We start from the raw sequence: 22,620 nt of genomic DNA on the forward strand, positions 1-22,620 counted from the left end.
GCTTTATCATGTCTTCGGATAAGCTAGACTTGTTCCATATCCGTCTTAATGGGAAAAATTATTCTGCTTGGGAGTTTCAATTTCAATTATTCGTCAAAGGGGAAGAACTGTGGGGGCATATTAATGGGAGTAATCCTGCACCTACAGATGTCGATGCTTTGTCTAGATGGGAAATCATGGATGCTCGAGTTATGACCTGGATCCTTAGCTCAATAGAACCTCATCTTGTTCTCAATTTGAGACCTTATAAAACTGTTGCTGCTATGTGGAATTATCTAAATAAGGTTTATAATCAGGATAACACACCTCGGCGTTTTCAATTAGAGTATGAGATGGCTAACTTCACACAAGGAAGTCTCTCTATTGAGGAATACTTTTCCGGTTTTCAAAATCTTTGGGCTAATTATTCATATATTGTTTATGCTAATGTTCCTACTGCAACTCTCTCTACTGTTCAAGCAGTGCACGACACAAGCAAGAGAGATCAATTCTTGATGAAGCTTCGTTCTGATTTTGAAACTGCACGCTCTAATTTGATGAATCGTCATCCTGTACCATCTTTAGATGCCTGTTTGAGTGAACTTCTTCGTGAGGAGCAGCGTATCATAACTCAGGCGGCTATGGAACATAGGGCAAATGTTAGTGCACCTGTTTCTGTGGCTTATGCAGCACAGGGGAGAAATAAAGGTAGAAATATGCATGTTGTCCAATGTTTTAGTTGTAAAGGTTTTGGTCATATTGCTCGGGATTGCCCCAAGAAATTCTGCAACTATTGTAAGATACATGGTCATATCATCTCTGCTTGTCCCATTCGACCCTACAAGGAACTGCTTATCATGCCTCCATCGGTGCCTCTAGTTCTGCTGCATTGCCTATTGCCTATTGCCTCACCTGTTGTTCCTATTCCTACTCCTACAAGCTTAGCAAACCCGAATACACTCACTTTTGAAATGGTACAACAAATGATCATTTTTGCTCTTTCTGCTCTTGGGTTCTCAGGTAATCATAAACTTCTTTTTAAGCCATGGTATTTAGACTCTGGTGCCTCCAACCACATGACCAATACTACCATTCCTCTTTCCAATGTCAGAAATTATGATGGAAATCTGAAAATTAGTACCGCTGATGGCAGTTCTCTGCCTATCAGTGCTGTTGGTGATCTTTCTCCTTCTTTAACTGATGTTTTTGTGTCTCCTGACCTCTCCACAAATCTTATTTCTGTTGGTCAATTGGTTGATAATAATTGTGATGTTCATTTCTCCCATTCTGGTTGTGTTGTACAGGATCAAGCGTCAGGGAAGATGATCGCGAAGGGGCCTAAAGTGGGACTACTCTTTCCTCTTTATATTTCTCATTCCACCAGTATTTCTAGTTTTCCTTTACTTTCCTTTGCATGTAATTTTATTGGTTCTGAAAATAAGAGATGGCATAAACGTCTAGGCCATCCAAACCCTGATGTACTTCGCACTTTGATTAATTCTGGATTATTGGGACATAAAACATGTTCTTCTCTTGATCTTTCTTTTGATTGTACATCATGCAAACTTGGCAAAAGTAAAGTTTTACCTTTTTCTCATCATGCATCTCGTGCCTCCAAATGTTTTGATATTATTCATAGTGATGTTTGGGGGATTGCACCTGTTGTTTCTCATGCTCATTATAAATACTTTGTTACTTTCATTGATGACTTTAGTCGTTTTACGTGGGTTTACTTCCTCCGAGCTAAAGCTGAAGTTTTTTCAGTTTTTAAGCGATTTCTTGCACTTCTTGAAACTCAATTTTCTGCCAGCATCAAAGTCTTGCGCTCTGATTCTGGTGGTGAATACATGTCTAATGAGTTTCAAGGCTTTCTTCAAAGCAAAGGAATCATCTCTCAATGTTCTTGTCCTTCGACACCACAACAAAACAGTGTAGCTGAGAGAAAAAATCGTCACCTTCTTGATGTAGTAAGAACTCTTTTACTTGAATCATCTGTTCCTCCTCGTTTTTGGTGTGAAGCTCTTTCTACTTCAGTTCATTTGATTAATTGTTTACCTTCTCCTACATTAAATAATGTTTCCCCTTTCTTTAAGTTATTTGGTCATTCTCCTTTATATTCTGATCTTCGTACATTTGGTTGTGTTTGTTTTGTGCATCTCCCTGCTCATGAACGACATAAACTTATTGCTCAATCTGTTAAGTGTGTTTTTCTTGGTTATGCTATCCCTCAAAAGGGTTATGTTTGTTATGATCCTCATGCTTGTCGTATACGGGTTTCTAGGAATGTGATTTTCTTTGAAAATCAATATTTCTTTCCATCTCATGTTGAATTGCCATCTACATCTTTACCTCTTTTGCCTAGTTTTTCTGATTCCACAACAATGGTGGAAAGGTTTAGACCTGGTTTTGTTTATGAAAGACGTCGTCGACATGAGTCTGATTCCACTTCTCTTGTGCCCCTTTCCGATCTTGACCTGGTGCCTGATCCTGCTCCTATTTCTACCACTCCTCGTCGGTCTACTCGTCTTTCTCGACCCCCTGATTGGTATGGATTTTTCACTCCTGTCTCTCTTGTCACTACTTTATCCACTATTTCCATTCCCTCTTGTTATAAACAGGCCATGAAACATACATGCAAAATGCAATGCAAGCAGAACTTCAAGCACTTGAGGAGAATCATACTTGGGATATTGTTCCTTGTCCTTCTACAGTCAAACCTATTGGGAGTAAATGGGTCTTCTCTGTAAAACTACATTCTGATGGGTCTTTAGAACGTTATAAAGCTCGCCTCGTAGCTCTGGGTAACAAGCAGGAATATGGGGTTGACTATGAGGAGACATTTTCTCCTGTTGCCAAAATGACCACGGTTCGAACCATCTTAGCTATTGCCGCTTCACAGTCATGGCAACTGCATCAAATGGATGTGAAGAATGCCTTTCTTCATGGTGATCTCCATGAATAGATTTACATGAAGCTCCCCTCTGGTATGGTTACTTCTTCTCCTCACAATGTCTGTAAACTAAGACGTTCTTTGTATGGGCTCAAACAGGCTCCCCGAGCTTGGTTTGAGAAGTTTCGCAGTACAATTCTTTCATTCAGTTTTATACAAAGTCAGTATGATCCTTCTCTCTTCTTCCACATATCTGTGTCAGGTATAGTCCTTCTCCTGGTTTATGTGGATGATATTATCATTACTGGTACTGACTGTGGTTTGATTACTAAGCTTCAGCAGCAATTACATGCAACTTTCCATATGAAAGATCTTGGCCAGCTCACATACTTCTTAGGATTAGAAGTTCATCACCGACCCAATGGTATTTTTGTGAATCAGCATAAGTATATTCAAAATCTTATCACCTTGGCTGGATTGGTGGACACTTCTTCTGTTGATACTCCTATGGAAGTAAATGTCAAATACAGAAAAGATGAAGGGGACTTACTAGATGATCCTACTCTCTATAGGAGCCTGGCTGGAAGTCTTATATACTTGACCACTACTCGACCTGATATATCCTATGATGTCCATCAGGTCAGTCAATTTATGTCTTCTCCTTGGCATCTCCATCTTGCTGCAGTTCGACGCATCATCCGTTATCTTCGAGGCTCACCTAATCGTGGGTTGTTCTTCCCTACCGGCTCCTCTCTTCAACTTATTGCCTATAGTGATGCTGATTGGGCTGGGTGTCCGGATACACGTCGATCTACTACGGGTTGGTGTATGTTTTTAGGCAATGCCTTAATTTCTTGGAAATGTAAGAAACAAGATTGTGTTTCTAAATCCTCCACTGAGGCTGAGTATCGTGCCATGTCTACTGCTTGTTCTAAAATTGTATGGCTACGCGGTCTTCTTGAAGAGCTTGGGTTTCCTCAAGTCACCTCTACCCCACTTCATGCTGATAATACTAGTGCTATTCAGATTGCCACCAATCCTGTTTTTCATGAACGCACCAAACATATTGAGGTTGATTGTCATTCTATTCGCAACACCTTGGAAAATCGGGTGATATCTCTTCCTCACATATCTTCCAATCTCCAAATAGCTGATGTCTTCACTAAAGCTATGACTCGACAGCGACATCAATTTCTTATTGGCAAATTGTTGTTGGTTGACTTACCAGCATCAATTTGAGGGGGGATGTTACCGTATATGTATACAATTAGGACTCTTAATATTAACTATAAAAGATTATCTGATCATAGACTCCTTGTATAGCAAAATAACCTTCTATGTAGACTCCTTGTATGGCAAAATAACCTGCAATGTATAAAAGGCTGCTTTATGCCGAGTGCAGGGCAGGAGAACATTCTGAAAAGTTAATAAATTGATTAACTCTCTTGGTACTCTGCTTTTGGCTTGAATATATTAACATGAGCTTCTACCATGCCTTCAAAGTTTAGAGAAACTCACAAGGCAGCACGTCAATCCTTGGATAGCCACCTCAAGAAGAGGGTTCACTGAAAAAGCATACTGGCTGCAGCTACAATCTCTATTCAGTTCTCTAGTCACCAATAAAGTAAATGGGCAAACAAAATGTTAAATTCTAAAACCAAAGAACATCTGAAAATGACCTTTGGATTATTCTATAGGGTAACACTATACCTCTAGCACTTGCTTATTCTATAGGGTAAAATATGCTGACCTTTTGAGATCTATAGGGTAACAACTGTGGATGAGAGGGGGGAGTGAGAGTTCTGTTTACAGCATTCTCACAACCTTATCCATTGTTTGCCTAGCATTTAACTGTGGATGAGAACAAAGCAAGTGCCAGGTACATACTTCTCCAAAATATCTTGGGAGCCTAACTCCGGTATACATTTCAAGTACCATGAATTGTACCTTCAGATAGAATGAAAGCCCTGTGATTATGCAGCTGAGGAACAATCCAAAAGCAGAAACCTAGAATGCCAAGAAAGCATAATTTTCAGCTTGTGATCGGGTGACTGGTCTGAGGAGATTTTTATAGCTCCTCCTGACAGTTACGTGAGAACTTTACCGGTAAAAGAGGCTTTCCTCCAATTTAATCTATTATGGTTGTGCTGAAGGCCACAACCACAACCTGCAAAATGGAACTGCTTCAGTCAATTTCTAGCTATAGCTGAGAGACAGTTTATTTTTCTTGAGTTGACACACGTTTTGAGAGTTTAAAACCTGAAGGATGGCATAGGTTATGGTTCAACAGAAGGGGAAAATCCTGAAATATTACAATCACAGAAATTAGAAAATCAATTATGAATCTTTGAGCAGCATATCAGTTCAATCATGAGTTACTTGATTTCCTTTCAAGATGAAAGAAAGACAATGGCTAAACGACAGTTATGGAGACTGATTTTTTTATCTGTTTAACCAGAGACAAAATGTGATGTTTTCTCCCCATGTTCATGTAAGGTGATTTTCCCTTGAAAGGAATCTTTAACGAAGAACTTTTACCTGCTGACTCAAAGGTATGGCTGGCATAAAAGCAGAATGCGTTGGTTCCTCCCAGTTGTTGTAAGACCAACAATCCAACTACTATCTGGTCAAATAATGAAAAAGTTAGACGTTATTTATAGTTGAATGTCAGAGTTTATGGAGTACTTTAATGAGATCAGTGGAAAAGCAAGGGAAAATCTGGCTGAAGAGAGACACCTTTACAATGACTTCAGGGCAGGTGTCTTCTTTGAAAAGTCAAGCAGTTTGGCTTTTGGGAGCCGTTCTATAGTTTCTATATGATCCTGTCAGACAATTGGCATATTACTCATTCTCTTATTGTACTGTAAATAATTAGAAATAGCAATGAAATTCTAATGCGGACTACAAACTGAGAACCTTGATTTCAGCTGCCTCGTAAGATGAATCAACGGCCTTGCCATGAAGTTTCTGTAGTGTGCTTTCAAACTCTTTTTCACGTCCCTTCTTTGCCTGCATTCATCAGACAGTTGTTTCATGCATAAATGTTATTCGTTGCTATCAGTTTCATCTTTTAAATATACATATTGTTGTTTCTTACCAGCCATCTGGGGGACTCTGGAAAAAGAGACAGGCCAACAAGCAGAATTACACAAGGGATGAGTCCAGCAAAAACTTCAAAAGTAAACACCCCGTCCTACTATCTTTTGCAATATTTTGCTTTGGATGATTGAATATAAAAATGGATACAGGAACTTTACCAGTCAAATCCATAACCCTCCACGTCAGTACTGTCCCTGTTATGAATGCAACAGACACTCCAATACCAACCATAAGCTGTAAGATACAATAATATAACGGATTGTAATTCTTATGTATAGTTTCTCATTACGAGTGATCTGCATTATCTGTTTTCTATTCCTTAATTCAGAAAGATCCATAAAGCTAGACTGTCACTACATTGGAAATCAAAATTTAACAAAAAGAAAAGTGTTTCAGCAATTTTTTTGTCGGGTGCAATCTTTACCTGGGCTGCAGTTGTTAATGTTCCTCCAAGGTTACTGGATGCAATGTCAGCTATAAGAACATGTTTTAGGCGTTAGAAGAGAGAAAGAACGTGCCACATAGGATAGTGCTCCCATTCCGTATCCTGTTGCCAATCTTCCAATGTCCAATGCCAAAGCGCCCTTGATGTATTAACCAAGACAGAATAAAAGATACTGTCATGTCCTTCCAAAAATCAAGTTGTTATACATACTATGATGACACAAACCTTAGCAAAGTAAACGGAATTACACAGAAGGTGTTAGAAATTCTCACCGCCTGCATCCCACATTAACACAGCATTATTAGGCGGAACCGAATCTCTCACAAGTGTAGCTTGAAAGAACTGTATAGATTCATGATAGATTCTCTTTGCTTATCCCTTTCTTGTGATTGCACCGATCATTGCACCAACCGTCAATATGGAACCAAAAACAGAATACTGAATACATCATACTCGGAAATTAACACTTCAGATTTGAAGTTAAAGCCCTAAGAGTTGATTTTCCATATTGAAGTTGCATTGTATAACAGGTTCTGATTTTGTTTACGAAAACCCCAAATATGCTTGTCTTTTTATCCTAATAGTCGGTTTTCTGCAGTTGATCTTAAACCATTTGTAATCTTTTCCATGTGCTATATTTGTTTCATATTCGTTTATTATTCCCAATCTTCAATCATCGTAAATATAGTATAGATTTTCCGATAGTGATTAAAATTTAACGTATCAACAATTAAACCTGTCATATTTCCTGAAAGTATCGGTTGAATAACAAATAGAACTGTAGAAGCTATCGTGAAAAATGTAAAGATTTGCCAAGTGTGTGGTTTTTCTGCCTAAAACTGCAGAACTGTACAACCTATAATTCTCTATGTCCTCTCATGCCTTATCTTTACCACTATATATATATATATATATATATAGATATATATATATCGACGAACAGCCCAAAGAAAAGTCCAAGAAAATGATTTCGTAGACAAATAGGATGAGATTTATCTTTTTCTGAAACCACGAAGTCATTTTCATAAAAAGATGTCTCGTTCAAGCAATGAACAGTAAAGTCAAAATAATTTTCTTCAAAATAGCATCTGCTTTAGGAGGAAAATAACTGCTTTAGGAGGAAAATAATAAACACCAAAACTGTGAATAGGAGCACGTTTCATGCATGAGGAATTAAAAAGAAAATTCTTTGTTATAAAACCGGCGCTGCCATGGATGATGGTTTCAACTGCTATTGTAAGCAGGTAAATAATGTTTTTTAGAAATTTATATGAATATAATCACAACAACAATGTCAAGTAGTGACTGCTTAAAGAAGAATAACAAAATAAAGGCGGCCTTACTTGTTGACCTATAAACATCAACAGCAGTAATGTGAACCAAAGGGAAGAATAGAGATAAAATTTAGAATAGATGACCTGTAAATTAAGATCAATTGTTGAATCGTGGATACTTCAGGACCTCAGGTTCACAGGCACGTGCAGGGATGAGGAATTTGACATTTTCAACTTTACAGCGGTGTTATGTTGACTTGGTAGTATGTTAATTGAGGCTAGTTTGACCAAGTCATTCCAGAAAAAAAAAGTCCTTGCACTGTTCTAACACTTTCGATTCAATAGCATCAAGGCGCTGCACAAGAGCCTTGAATGTGGTTTTAAGCAGCTTCAATCGCAGTTCTCTTCCTTGCCTACCTGGAATGTTCAGCAAAGGCTATAGGGAATGATTGTCCGAGAAACTGGGTAGCCAGCTTCCTCCCCCACCCCAAATTTGGCTTGTTTTTAAGCTTTGAGGCTTCTCCTAGTGGATGAAAGAATCTCTGTTCTTGTCTAACAACATGCCCTGTTAGGATATGCTTTGCCCCATCGCAATATGCAAACAGCATTGCAAGTAAACCCAGAGAGAGTTCCTCGTACAAACTGGCACTTGAAGCCTATATCAGTTACTCGTGTACATTCTGTGGATTTTCTTCCTAGTTCAGAGTCAAGAAACACCATAATGAAACCGAGATCAGAACTCGTTTACGTTCTTTGATCATACAAAGCATTTTCATTCTCCAGCCAGCCTAGCTAGCGCACAAATGTGTCCAGACGCCAGCATAAACTTTCCGAGTCCATATTATGCCACCTACAGCTCAGCCTTCTCATCTCTAAATATGATTTACATTGCAAACATGACTAATACCGTGCTATTTTCGGTAAACAAACTAAGCCTTTTCTCCATAACAGTCCAAACATACTGCGAGCTTCTGCCGTGCCTTGAAGGTTTGGAAACTCGCAAGGCAGCACACCAACCCTTCGATAGCCTCCCCAAGGAGGGGTCAACTCAAAAGACCAATGTTTAGATAATGGCTACTCGCTATAATCTCTATTCAGTCTGTCTACTCAGCGATAAAGTAAATGAGCAATCAAAAAACGATAAATTCTTCAATCGGAAGAAAATTTGAAAATGGCAACTTGATTATGCTAAACAGTAACACTATTACCTCTAGCACTTGCAAGGCATGAAGCTTTACGTGATGCAGAAGGTCATTATGCATCTTTAATTATTAATCCAATGATACACATCTTCATTTAGATACATAATATCATATGCAAACAAAACATCAGATAGGCATCCTATATCACTTAAACTAATTAACTTTTCCTTTTCATCTATTTATCTTTACAGTGAGAGGAGTGGTTCCAAATCCAGGATATGCAATCTAAATCAACAAACAAATGGTTGGGCATACCAATCAGTGCAAATCAAACCATTAATGTCACAGCTATTCTATTGCTCTAGAGTCTGAACTTGACCCTTCTTCCTTGCGGATAGAAGGGCGATCATTCTCGAATGTGAAACGCTGGTAGCCAGCTGGACTAGAGAGCTGACCAGAGGCCCTTCTGCTCGCAGTTCTCTCAATATCATCCATCTCAGCTACAAGAGAAATTGGCCTTTCTGGAATGGAAGGAATTGAGAGATCTGTTTCCAACATTTTCACGACTTGATCCATTGTTGGCCTAGCATATAACTGTGGATGAGAACAAAGAACTCCCACCAGAACATACTTTTCCAAAATTTCTTGTGACCCTGACTCCGGCATGCCATCTTCGATAACATCTGAAGTTCTCCCTTCTCTCACTAATGACCATGCCCAATCAGTCACAATAGATGGCTGTCCCTCATGATCCACCATAAGTGCCTTCTTCCCACTCAAAAGCTCGAGAAGCACGACACCAAAGCTAAACACGTCGCTTCTCTCTGTTAATTGCCCATACAAAGCATACTCAGGAGCAACATATCCCATAGTCCCTGCTACCCTGGTGCTCAAATGTGTCATTCCTTCTGGGGTAAACTTTGCTAGCCCAAAGTCCGCAACCTTGGGCTCAAAACTCTCATCCAGAAGTATATTACTAGCTTTAATATCCCTATGAATAATTGACGGCTGAGCTCCATAGTGCAAATACGCCAATCCTCTAGCAGTCCCTAAAGCAATCTTTTGCCGAATAGGCCAGCTAAGCTTTTCCGCACTGGACCCGAATAAATGGTCATGCAAAGTGCCATTCTTTATCAAATCACACACGATTATCCTCTGGTGACCCTCAAAAGGACTAGTAGCGGTACAATATCCTCTCAAAGCAACAAGATTGACATGCCTGACACTCGCGATAACCTCAACTTCATGAGCAAAAGAAGAATCACCCGCAGCCGAGCAATTCTTGAATCTTTTAAAAGCAACTAGAGAACCATCTGGCAATTCACCTTTATACACATTCCCGTAACCTCCTCTCCCGATAATGTTATCTCTAGAAAAATTTCTAGTTGCCTTCCTAATCTCGTCAAATGTATATTTAACCAAAGAAGTACTTTGACTAATGGACTCCAACCCAGAACCCAACTCTGTCTCAAGTACTCTCCCAAATTTGTCCGCCCTCTTTTTCCTCTTGTGAAAGATCCAGCACAAACCAATCAATACCACCAACCCAACACCACCCCCTAATAAAACACCCAAGATCAAGACCTTGCTCCTTTTCTTGCTAGATTTCTTGGAAATAAAATCAAGGAAAAACAAACACTTGGCTGTGCCCTTATCAGTAGGTCCATACCTATTAGTAAAAGCCGCGGCATAAATGGAGGGATATGCCTGGCAATCCGAAACGTTCCCGATGGAAGTTCCCGTCAAGTACCTGGCTTGCAGCGTGGACAAGCTGGTAGTACAAGCAGCGCACGGAGAGTTATTCTCAAGGGACTGGTTACAGTTGGAAGCAACATCATTAAGAGCAGAGACAGGGACGATGGCCTCGAACTGGGACCTGGTAGAGATGTTCATACAGCCCTGGGAGATCCAGCTAGTGTTGAAGCCGCAAGAAGAGCGGATATCGAAATTGGGAAGGAATTCATCGATGAGGACCTGGTAAGCGCGCCAGCAAGATTCAGCAGAGTCGAGTGGAGGAAGGAAGGAGTTGTTACGTTGGAGGTAATGGGATTGAACAAGTCGAAGTCCTTGACGGATGTACTGACACTGCTGGTTGATGTCTGAAGTGGGGGGGCGATTGGAGCCGGCAGATGTCAGGTTGCGGAGGACGTCGAGGTCTAACGGGCATGTTGCTGTGTTGTTTTGAGCTTGAGATTGAACGAGGGATAGAGTGATGAGGAATGTTGTGATGGTGAGGAGAAGGAGATTGAACATTTGGGAAGGGAGGTGGCAACGCTGCTAGGGCTGGAGTTCTACCATAGAGAAGAGAGGAGGGGTTGGTGGAGAAATTGATGAATTATCGGGACTTGATTAATCAAAAGTTTAGCTTTATCTAAATTATAATCTTCTTATACCTTTTACAGCAGCCAGTATGACAGTTGAAAGTAGGAGACAGATGATAGATGCTTGCCTGGCAGATTCCAGGAAGGAGAGGTTAAGATCATAATTAACGGCTACATGGTGTCTTGCTATTTTTTAAAATATCTCTGATTTTTTATAAAAAATAAAAAATAAAAACAGGCTCTGCTGACAACTTTGAAAATCAGTTGTCTGTTCTTACAAATTTTATAAAAAAAATTAATTTCTTATTTTTCAGATTTTCAAAAAGGAAAACCGGTCGTTAAATTATATAATTTATATAGCATTTTTTTTAACTTGTTATCAATGTTTGAATTTCTTGTTAATGGAAATTGAATTTAGAGAATTTATATCCTAGAATTAAACTAAAAAAGTATTATAAATTTTGATACTTTTTATTTTCTTAAGGCATATCAAATTTAAATTCTTAATCAATGTTGATTTTTAAAAAAGAATACTGTCGTATCACTTAATTCCATGATTTTATTAAGAAAAATAACTTAATTAAAAAATAATGAGGGTTAAAATAAAACTCATATGTTATCATAGCTTTTAAATAAAACTGAAGGACCTTAATTTAGTTTTAAATATTATTTTTATATTTCTTCTTCTTTTTTTCTTGCTTTTACATCTTACTAAAAAAAATATTGAATATACATCTTAAATTAAAGTTTATGATATAAGCTTTCAGGTTTAAAAATAATTTGAAAATACTCTCCTTCTGCTGGTGGTTTTAAGCAGCTTCAATCGCAGTTCTCTTCCTTGCCTACCTGTAATGTCTAGCAAAGGCTATCGGGAATGATTGTCCGAGAAACTGGGTTGCCAGCTTCGGCTTGTTTTTAAGCTCTGAAGCTTCTCCTAGTGGATGAAAGACTCTCAGTTCTTGTCTAACAACATGCCCTGTTAGGATTTGCTTTGCCTCATCGCAATATGCAAACAGCATTGCAAGTAAACCCAGAGAGAGTTCCTTGTACAAACTGGCACTTGAAGCCTAGATCAGTTACTCGTGTACATTCTGTGGATTTTCTTCCTAGTTCAGAGTCAAGAAACACCATCATGAAACCGAGATCAGAACTCGTATACGTTCTTTGATCATACAAAGCATAGTCAGTCCCGACCTAGGATCCAATGAATCGATCAATTCATTCCTCCATTTTCTGTGAAATCAAAGAGAGTCCAGTTCATTCTCCAGCCAGCCTCGCTAGCGCACAAATGTGTCCAGACGCCAGCATAAACTTTCCGAGTGCATATTATGCCACCTACAGTTCAGACTTCTCATCTCTAAATATGATTTACATTGCAAACATGACTAATACCGTGCTATTTTCGGTAAACAAACTAAGCCTTTTCTCCATAACAGTCCAAACATACTGCGAGCTTCTGCCGTGCCTTGAAGGTTTGGAAACTCGCAAGGCAGCACACCAACCCTTCGATAGCCTCCCCAAGGAGGGGTCAACTCAAAAGACCAATGTTTAGATAATGGCTACTCGCTATAATCTCTATTCAGTCTGTCTACTCGGCAATAAAGTAAATGAGCAAACAAAAAACGATAAATTCTTCAATCGGAAGAAAATTTGAAAATGGCAACTTGATTATGCTAAACAGTAACACTATTACCTCTAGCACTTGCAAGGCATGAAGCTTTACGTGATGCAGAAGGTCAGATTATGCATCTTTAATTATTAATCCAATGATACACATCTTCATTTAGATACATAATATCATATGCAAACAAAACATCAGATAGGCATCCTATATCACTTAAACTAAAATAATTAACTATTCCTTTTCATCTATTTATCTTTACAGTGAGAGGAGTGGTTCCAAATCCAGGATATGCAATCTAAATCAACAAACAAATGGTTGGGCATACCAATCAGTGTAAATCAAACCATTAATGTCACAGCTATTCTATTGCTCTAGAGTCTGAACTTCTATTCCTCTAGAGTCTGAACTTGACCCTTCTTCCTTGCGGATAGAAGGGCGATCATTCTCGAATGTGAAATGCTGGTAGCCAGCTGGACTAGAGAGCTGACCAGAGGCGCTTCTGCTCGCAGTTCTCTCAATATCATCCATCTCAGCTACAAGAGAAATTGGCCTTTCTGGAATGGAGGGAATTGAGAGATCTGTTTCCAACATTTTCACGACTTGATCCATTGTTGGCCTAGCATATAACTGTGGATGAGAACAAAGAACTGCCACCAGAACATACTTTTCCAAAGTTTCTTGTGACCCTGACTCCGGCATGCCATCTTCGATAACATCTAAAGTTCTCCCTTCTCTCACTAATGACCATGCCCAATCAGTCACAATAGATGGCTGTCCCTCATGATCCACCATAAGTGCCTTCTTCCCACTCAAAAGCTCGAGAAGCACGACACCAAAGCTAAACACGTCGCTTCTCTCTGTTAATTGCCCATACAAAGCATACTCAGGAGCAACATATCCCATAGTCCCTGCTACCCTGGTGCTCAAATGTGTCATTCCTTCTGGGGTAAACTTTGCTAGCCCAAAGTCCGCAACCTTGGGCTCAAAACTCTCATCCAGAAGTATATTACTAGCTTTAATATCCCTATGAATAATTGACGGCTGAGCTCCATAGTGCAAATAAGCCAATCCTCTAGCAGTCCCTATAGCAATCTTTTGCCGAATAGGCCAGCTAAGCTTTTCCGCACTGGACCCGAATAAATGGTCATGCAAAGTGCCATTCTTTATCAAATCACACACGATTATCCTCTGGTGACCCTCAAAAGGACTAGTAGCGGTACAATATCCTCTCAAAGCAACAAGATTGACATGCCTGACACTCGCGATAACCTCAACTTCATGAGCAAAAGAAGAATCACCCGCAGCCGAGCAATTCTTGAATCTTTTAAAAGCAACTAGAGAACCATCTGGCAATTCACCTTTATACACATTCCCGTAACCTCCTCTCCCGATAATGTTATCTCTAGAAAAATTTCTAGTTGCCTTCCTAATCTCGTCAAATGTATATTTAACCAAAGAAGTACTTTGACTAATGGACTCCAACCCAGAACCCAACTCTGTCTCAAGTACTCTCCCAAATTTGTCCGCCCTCTTTTTCCTCTTGTGAAAGATCCACCACAAACCGATCAATACCACCAACCCAACACCACCCCCTAATAAAACACCCAAGATCAAGACCTTGCTCCTTTTCTTGCTAGATTTCTTGGGGAAAAAATCAAGTAAAAACAAACACTTGGCTGTGCCCTTATCAGTAGGTCCATATCTATTAGTAAAAGCCGCGGCATAAATGGAGGGATATGCCTGGCAATCCGAAACATTCCCGATGGAAGATCCCGTCAAGTACCTGGCTTGCAGCGTGGACAAGCTGGTAGTACAAGCAGCGCACGGAGAGTTATTCTCAAGGGACTGGTTACAGTTGGAAGCAACATCATTAAGAGCAGAGACAGGGACGATGGCCTCGAACTGGGACCTGGTAGAGATGTCCATACAGCCCTGGGAGATCCAGCTAGTGTTGAAGCCGCAAGAAGAGCGGATATCGAAATTGGGAAGGAATTCATCGATGAGGACCTGGTAAGTGCGCCAGCATGATTCAGCAGAGTCGAGTGGAGGGAGGAAGGAGTTGTTAAGCTGGAGGTATTGGGATTGAACAAGTCGAAGTCCTTGACGGATGTACTGACACTGCTGGTTGATGTCTGAAGTGGGGGGGCGTTTGGAGCCGGCAGATGTCAGGTTGCGGAGGACGTTGAAGTCTAATGGGCATGGTGCTGTGTTGTTTTGAGCTTGAGATTGAACGAGGGATAGAGTGATGAGGGATAGAGTGATGAGGGGGGGAAGGAGATTGAACATTTGGGAAGGGAGGTGGCAACGCTGCTAGGGATGGAGTTCTACCATGGAGAAGAGAGCAGGGGTTGGTGGAGAAATCGATGAATTATTTTGACTTGATTAACGAAAAGTTTCGAATTCTAATCTTCTTATATCTTTTACAGCAGCCACTTTGACATTTGAAATTACTATTTGTACTTTTGTTTTAAAAATGTTTTAAAAAAAATTTTAATTTTTTTATTTTAAATTAAAAAAACTGATTTTTAAATAATTTTGATACATAATTTTAAAAAATAAAATAAAATATTATTTTAATATATTTAAAAAAATCACTTTAAAAGATAATTATAATTACAAAAAAAAAAAAAAAAAAAAACCTGAGTGGCCAGCGGATTCCAGGAAGGAGAGGTTACGTAATAATTTATGGCCTGCAGATAGATACTTGGCCTGCAGATGGCCAGCGGATTCCAGGAAGGAGAGGTTATGTAATAATTTATGGCCACTTGGTGTCTTTCTATTTTTTAAAATTTCTCTGATTTTATTTTTAATAAAAAATAAAAAAAGCCTCTGCTAACAACTTTGAAAATCAGTTGTCGGTTCTTACAATTTTTTTTAAATAAATAATTTTTTATTTGTCAGATTTTCAAAAAGGAAAACCGATCGTTTAATTATATAATTTATATAGCATTTTTTTAACTTGTTATCAGTGTTTGAATTTCTTGTTAATGGAAATTGAATTTAGAGAATTTATATAATTTCTTTTTTTTTCTTGCTTTTACATCTTACTAAACAAATATTGAATATTCATCTTAAATTAAAGTTTATTATATAAGCTTTCAGATTTAAAAATAATTTACAATAAATTTATGCTGAAAATTATAATTCGTTGAAATTTTCTCGTGTTCTCTCTTTTTATAACTCGGTATTAATGTTTAAGATTATCTCGGTATTAATGTGGCAAAACGGATCCAATTTATGTGTTAATATCGTGAAATAGTATTAATTAAATTTTAGATATATTAATACATAAATAATCTATATGTTTAACCATGCAACATACTTAAATTGACGGTTGATTATATTGATATTGATATTGATTGTTTGATTGATTACTGTACTATAAATTAGAAATGCAATTAATTTCTTCACTCCACTTTCATCAAATACAATCATTTACATTATTACTATATTTTTCCAAAAATCAAGTTGTCTGGAGATAAGATTTATATCTTGAAAAATTATTTATTTTTTTAGTTTTGACAATTTACTTTATTTTTTTAACTAAAACAATTGGTGTTTTATACCTGCAAATGATATTTTTCTGTAAATTTAGGAATTCTTTAATATTTATAATATTTTTTTTAAGAAATTACAATGATATTTTAAAGAGAAACTACAAAAATAAATATGCAATAAATAATCGAGATTCTATTCCTTTGAAAAATTTCTAATATATTTATATTTTATTGATCCCTTTATGAAGAGAATAGACTAAAATATAACTTTAAAAAAATTAACTTATTAAAGCAAAATATTTTCAACTTGTATTTTTTAAAAATAAGAAAAACATAAATTTTATATCTAGGTGAGCCTAAAGATGATTGGTCTAACAACTCGTCAAACTGATATATATTTATATCCAATAATTGGCTAAACTTATAAATAACAAAATTGATAACTCACCAAACTTATATATATATATATTATCTTAATGTATAACTGAGATCATAAATGTTAAGTTTTTTTGGTTACTTGAAAGTAAAAAAAAAAATGTCGATCCATCACTATTATTAAAGCTTAAAGGCTTAACAATTTTCATGGGAAAGAATTAGAAGTTTCAAGTGAACTTTAATAAATCTAAGTCAGTTCATCCCATATTACGATTATGCAATTCCTCGTTTCGTAATTTTTCTCACCCCAGCGCAATTTGGATCACACCCTTTCAAATTGCAAGCTCAGTTCATCCCATATTACGATTTATTTACAATTTCTCTTTTTTTAATATAATATTTTGAGTTGAATAAAATAAAGTTGCAACCTAAAGCAGATTTGTATCTTCATGGTTTATAATTAGTATTTTTACCCGCGCGGTGTTGTGTGGAGTTTTGAAAATAAAATTTTATTTAGTTCTTTTGTAATGAAAATAAATATTTATAAGGAAGAAAAACATTTAGGTTTTGAAAAAATAAATATATTTAATCAGATGAATTTTTGGTTTCTTTATTAATGCTTTTTTTTGTTTTTACAAAAAAGATATTTTTTTATTAAAAGCAAATTTTTTGAACAAAAAACTAAAGGCCATTAAAATAAATATTCATAAAAATTTCAATCATTTGAATTAAAAGGGGAATGTATCTCTTCAATCAAAATTATCTTTCCTTGTTTATTTATTTCTTTTTTGTTTTGATGAAAATATATTTTTATGAGAATCATTTCTTTTTAAACATAAACGTATCATAATCTAAAAATCAAGGTTCAATAAAAAAATCATGACTTGATAATTTGTATGTCATAAAAAATAAAAGAATAATTCATATGAAAAAATCATGTAATTGTGTTTAAAAAAATAACAAAATAGGAATTTTATTTTTAATTTATATCATTACTCAATTTTAAATTCTTGCAAAATTGTCCTTTTCCCTTCAAAATAAAAATACAAAAAAACAAAGAAGAATAAAGGAGAGCCAGCAACTTGATTGGGAAAGATAGATTAAAGAGGAATTTAAGTGTAAAATTAAAAGCTCATTTGCACCCTTCAAAGAAACAATGGAAAATGAAAAAGAATGTATATTTAAGGTTAACTCAACTGAATATCAGATGAATCTGTATTAAAATTAATCCTAAGAATTTAATTATATTTTTCATAGGTCAATTTTGATTTAATCATGAGTCTAATTAAAAGTATAATTAATTTTAAAAATTAATTTATGTCAAAAATTAAAAGAGTTAATTAAGTGTAAGGATTTAATTAAACTTTTAGTGGGTCAAATTAATTTTATTAAGAACTTAATTGGTTAAAAATTAACTTTGAAAGCTTAATATAGGCTTAATTGAAAAGATTGAGATTTTAGAGGACCAAATTTAATTTTTACAAACTCAATAGGATGAACTCAGAGGCAAAAATATAAGAAAATCAAAGTCTAGGAGTCAATTAAGGGTCAAATTAAAGAAATTCAAGACTAATGCCCTTTCTGCAAAAGACATGCATATTTAGATACCAAATTAAGTTAAAATTAGAGGTGAAATTAAAAAAATTAGTAATTTAAAGTTTATTCAAGGAAGGAATTGAAAATATCCTAAACCAGAGACCAAGTTGAAAAAAACGCTAAAATCAAAAGGTTTTTTTGAAACTTTCACAAGGATAAAATTGAATTAATTTATAAAATCAGACTCAATTGAGGATTTAATTTAACAAATTAAAATGATTAAGATCTAAAATTAAAAAGAAAAGTTAAAACTCTAATTAACCCAGGATTACTAAAATGATATCATTTTATTTAAATAAAACAGTATATTTTCACCAAAACAATAAGTTTTTTTAGTAAATACATGCATTTATTTTTCCTTGCACAATATCAATTCTTTTTAAATGTTGTAGCAAGCACTATGACTAGCGGACCACTAATTCAACTACTGAGTCAACGGCCGAACCTCTAGAAGAGAAGTGTTCATTCATTATATAATCTATGCTCTTAATCACAATGATTAAATTAAAAGAAAAAGGTGGAAAGCCCAGTTTTCGTGGAAGCTGCCATAGCACAACCACGAAGCTCAGCCCTTTCTAGGGTAGGAAAAGCTCGTCAGGCTGTTCTTGGGAAGGAGGAAGTCCTGTAAAGATTGAAGTAGCCTCCAAAGATCCTGTGCCCCTCGCCATTGTTTGACATTTAAAGCCACGTGTGTAGACTGGGCTGGGCCTGACGAAACAACGAGCCACCCTTGACGTTAAGGCCTTAGCGCTCTGACAATCATACCCATGCTCTTATTCGATTCGATTTGTTTTCAAGTTTGAAAAGGTAGATTGAAGAGAGAGAAATGGATGGGACGGGAGATATTGGTTAGAAGAAAAATATTTTCTTTCGGACAAGAAATGGTTAAGTTTAGGATGGTCGGTCCAGGTAAAAAGAAAAACCCTTAAAATTAATTAATCTTAATAAACTAAAAAAATTAAGCTGTAATTATCTCTTATAAAATTGAGAATCTCAAATTGTATGCATACGAACGTCGTTTTACTTGAATTGTGTTTGAGTTTTAACGATAAAGAAAAATCTTGTTTTTGATAATTTTTTTTCGCATACCAAATTAAGTCTCTTCATCTAAAGAAAATTATATAATTCATTTACTAGGTTTGTTCATGAAAAGGATTATTTTATTGAAGATGGTAATGGAAAAAATAATGATATTAATAATAATTTTTTTTTAAATATTATTTTAATATATTATTAAATAAAAAATATTTTAAAAACAATGTTTTTTCCGATCATCCTCTTAACTCAATTAACCAATATAACTTCTTAGGTCTCGAAAAGGACAATGAGGTAGGGAACACTGAGCAAGTAAAAAGCATATTTAGGAGTTCTATGCAACGTCATGTTAAATTTTATATTTTTTTTTAATAAATTATTTATATATTTTTAAATCGTTTTAATGTGCTGATTTTAAAAATAATTTTTAAAAAATAAAAAAAATATTATTATAATATATTTCTAAGTAAAAAATCACTTTAAATTATAACCACTATCATAATTTCAAATATATTAAATATTTATTGTATTTTTATTGGAAAAAAAAAAAGACTTGAGAAAATAAAATAAAAAAAAGTTTGTTAACATAGCAAACCCATCAGGTATCGTAGCAAATCAGCCTTAACGTCAGACGGAAACGGGCAATCAACCAGGAGCAGATTAAAGGTGACACTGCTTGCATCTGAATCAACCTCTTGTATGAAAAGGTAACCTAAGATTTTTATTCTACAGCCTTGTCTTTCTTAATAATTAAACTTAAAAGAGAAGCGATATGAATGGATAGCGTCAAGGATGGAATTGCCCTTTTCTTTTCATTTAAAATTAATTTTTTAATATTTTTATCTCGTGTTGATATATACTGGTATTAAAAATAATTTTTAAAAAATAAAAAATATTATTTTAATAAAAAATTACTTTTAAAAACATCAATTATGAGACTCTAGATCACGAAACCAGAGTATATCCACTAGAAAGTTCCCAGGAAGATTTCTACATATACGAATTCTTTCTTCTTTTACTTTTCAGACCCGGTATGATTAACTGGTTATAAAAATGAACTGATTTGCAGTCGAAGGATGTCCACATGATGATTCCTGTCATCCAAATTTCTTGCGTGAGGGTTTTGATTTGCGGACAGTACTACTAATTGTATTGATTACGTTGAAGTGATTATGAAGATTGGTGGGTTACGTTGCTGAGCAGAGTAATTGCATGATTAGTTGCTAGTGGCATTTATATACTTTAATTTATTTATTGTTTTTTATATCTTGTGGTATTGCCTGTCTCGGTTGATAAATGGTAAGAGCCTTTAATACATTATATTATACATTCTTGTTGTTGAGATCACAAATCTTAGATTTAGGACCGCAAGTTATCATGCCATCAATATGCAATAAATAATATCTAATGTAATGACATCCGAATGATTCCCATCAAACAACCATGATGTAATGACGGTGTATGAAGTGTTTAAAAGTATATCGGTTTCTTTTTAAGGTGTTTTTTACTTGAAAATTTATTAAAATAATATTTTTTATTTTTAAAAAATTATTTTTAACATTATATTATTAAAATATATAAAAATATTAAAAAATTATTAATTAACAATAAAAATACATTATTTAAAACAAACAAACAAACACTTAAGATTAGTTTGGCAGTGTGGTTGCGGTTACTTTTCAAATAGTTTTTCGTGTCAAAATGCATGCTAATGATGTTTTTTTATTTTTTAAAAATTATTTTTAACATCAGCCCATCAAAATGATTTGAAAATATTAAAAATATATTAATTTAAAGTTAATAAAAAATTTTAAATTTTATCAAAAATATTTTTAAAACGGAGAAATAAACAGTCCATTACTTTGTCCTGATTCCTGAAAGTGTCGGCAATCACCTCTCAACTTCTGACCTACGAGAGGTGGCCTAATGCTAGTGGTTAACTTGTTATCCATCTATCTTTGGCCAGTAACGTTGCTGGCTGGCTCTTCATGGGTCGACAAATCTCAGGAGTCTGTTTCAAAAAGTTATGCCTTGTTATGGTTGTAACTACTTTAATGACCGTGCTATCGTTGTTGTCTGTTATATCAAGAATAAAATTTCAATGTAAAAAAAAAAAATCCAAGACTGTAAGGAAATTTGTTTTTTTTTTGGTTGGTGTTATTGGATTAGATAAAATGATTGAAAATTTTAATCTAAATATTTAGCTAGCTTGATTTTTAAATTAAATTATATAGAAGATGTTACAAAATGATTTTATTGACTAAAAAGGTTAAAAAAACATATAAGGTTCATTCCAATTAACTTATAAAACTTACAATTTGGATTATGAATTTCATTAACTGAATTAATTTTTTATTTATTTTTTTTCTTAATAAAAAATATGAAAATCGATTCATAATTAACTCGATATTTAATGGTAAAATTAAGTAAAAATTCAGCATTAAAGGATGAGATAAAAAAATAAAAATAAAAAACAACAACAACAACAACAAAAAACCAAAAGACTAATTAAAAAAAATCACGAGTATGTCATTAAACTCGGTACAGTGGTTCAAACTTGTAAAATCATGATCGGGCTCCTTTGTTTAGTTTAGATTTTAAATTAAATCATTTGAGAGTTATTCTGGTATGACTTTGATAAATATATGAGTCTAAATAAAAAAAAAGTTTAAAAAAGATGAGACAACATATCGGGTCTTCAATGCACACAAAAATAAAAAACATTTGTGCCCACTACTACTTAAATCCATGATCTTGGATTTGCTATGCGTACTTTAATCAACTAAGCTGCAATGTGAATTTCTTGTAAAAAAATTAAAATAATATATTAATCTGATTTATTATTCATGTGAATATTGAACTGATGTTTTAGTAGTTATAATTGTTGTAATTATAATTTCGTTTTTTTTATAATAAATGATATCAAAATACTTAAAAACTCCATTTTATAACTCTTTACCTTTGCATCTAAACAAGTTTTAGAATTTTATTAAACATTCTTTTTTCAATAACTCGAGAAAAAAGCTAAACCTCAAAATATCCAAAAGTTGTGGTAGCCAAGGGCCTGTTTGTTCAGCTCTACCCGTGAAGAGGATCTCAACGTGTGAGAAAAGTACACTTTCATATTATTTTTGATATAGTATATTAAAATAATATGAAAATATTTTTAAAAAATATATATATTTTAAATGGCTTGCATTGTCATTCGGTTGCTATAAAAAACGGTGGTGGATAATCCAAGATTCTCTCATGATGATATTCGTAGAAACAATAATAAAAATCCAAATGGCAATTACTAGTTAAAAAACAGAAAACAAACTCGTGCTTCAATGATCCCAGGCAG

General features: G+C 35.1%; 2 protein-coding genes across 2 annotated transcripts; both read right to left on the minus strand.

Annotated features, from left to right (window-relative positions):
• Window positions 1-8,851: 8,851 nt before the first annotated feature.
• Window positions 8,852-11,273, minus strand: LOC133681548 (probable LRR receptor-like serine/threonine-protein kinase RKF3). The gene has a single exon (XM_062104625.1). The coding sequence runs from the start codon at window positions 11,080-11,082 to the stop codon at window positions 9,178-9,180; it is 1,905 nt and encodes a 634-aa protein (XP_061960609.1). The 5' UTR covers window positions 11,083-11,273; the 3' UTR covers window positions 8,852-9,177.
• A 1,601-nt stretch (window positions 11,274-12,874) lies between these two features.
• Window positions 12,875-15,170, minus strand: LOC133681508 (probable LRR receptor-like serine/threonine-protein kinase RKF3). The gene has a single exon (XM_062104559.1). The coding sequence runs from the start codon at window positions 15,058-15,060 to the stop codon at window positions 13,138-13,140; it is 1,923 nt and encodes a 640-aa protein (XP_061960543.1). The 5' UTR covers window positions 15,061-15,170; the 3' UTR covers window positions 12,875-13,137.
• Between the last annotated feature and the right edge of the window lie 7,450 nt (window positions 15,171-22,620).

The sequence above is a fragment of the Populus nigra genome, chromosome 2 (genome assembly GCF_951802175.1).
Source record: "Populus nigra chromosome 2, ddPopNigr1.1, whole genome shotgun sequence".
Lineage (NCBI taxonomy): Eukaryota > Viridiplantae > Streptophyta > Magnoliopsida > Malpighiales > Salicaceae > Populus > Populus nigra.

Bases quoted from the DNA above. Each gene is read 5' to 3' on its own strand.
- LOC133681548 (XM_062104625.1), bottom strand. From the start codon at position 11,082: ATGTTCAATCTCCTTCTCCTCACCATCACAACATTCCTCATCACTCTA.
- LOC133681508 (XM_062104559.1), bottom strand. From the start codon at position 15,060: ATGTTCAATCTCCTTCCCCCCCTCATCACTCTATCCCTCATCACTCTA.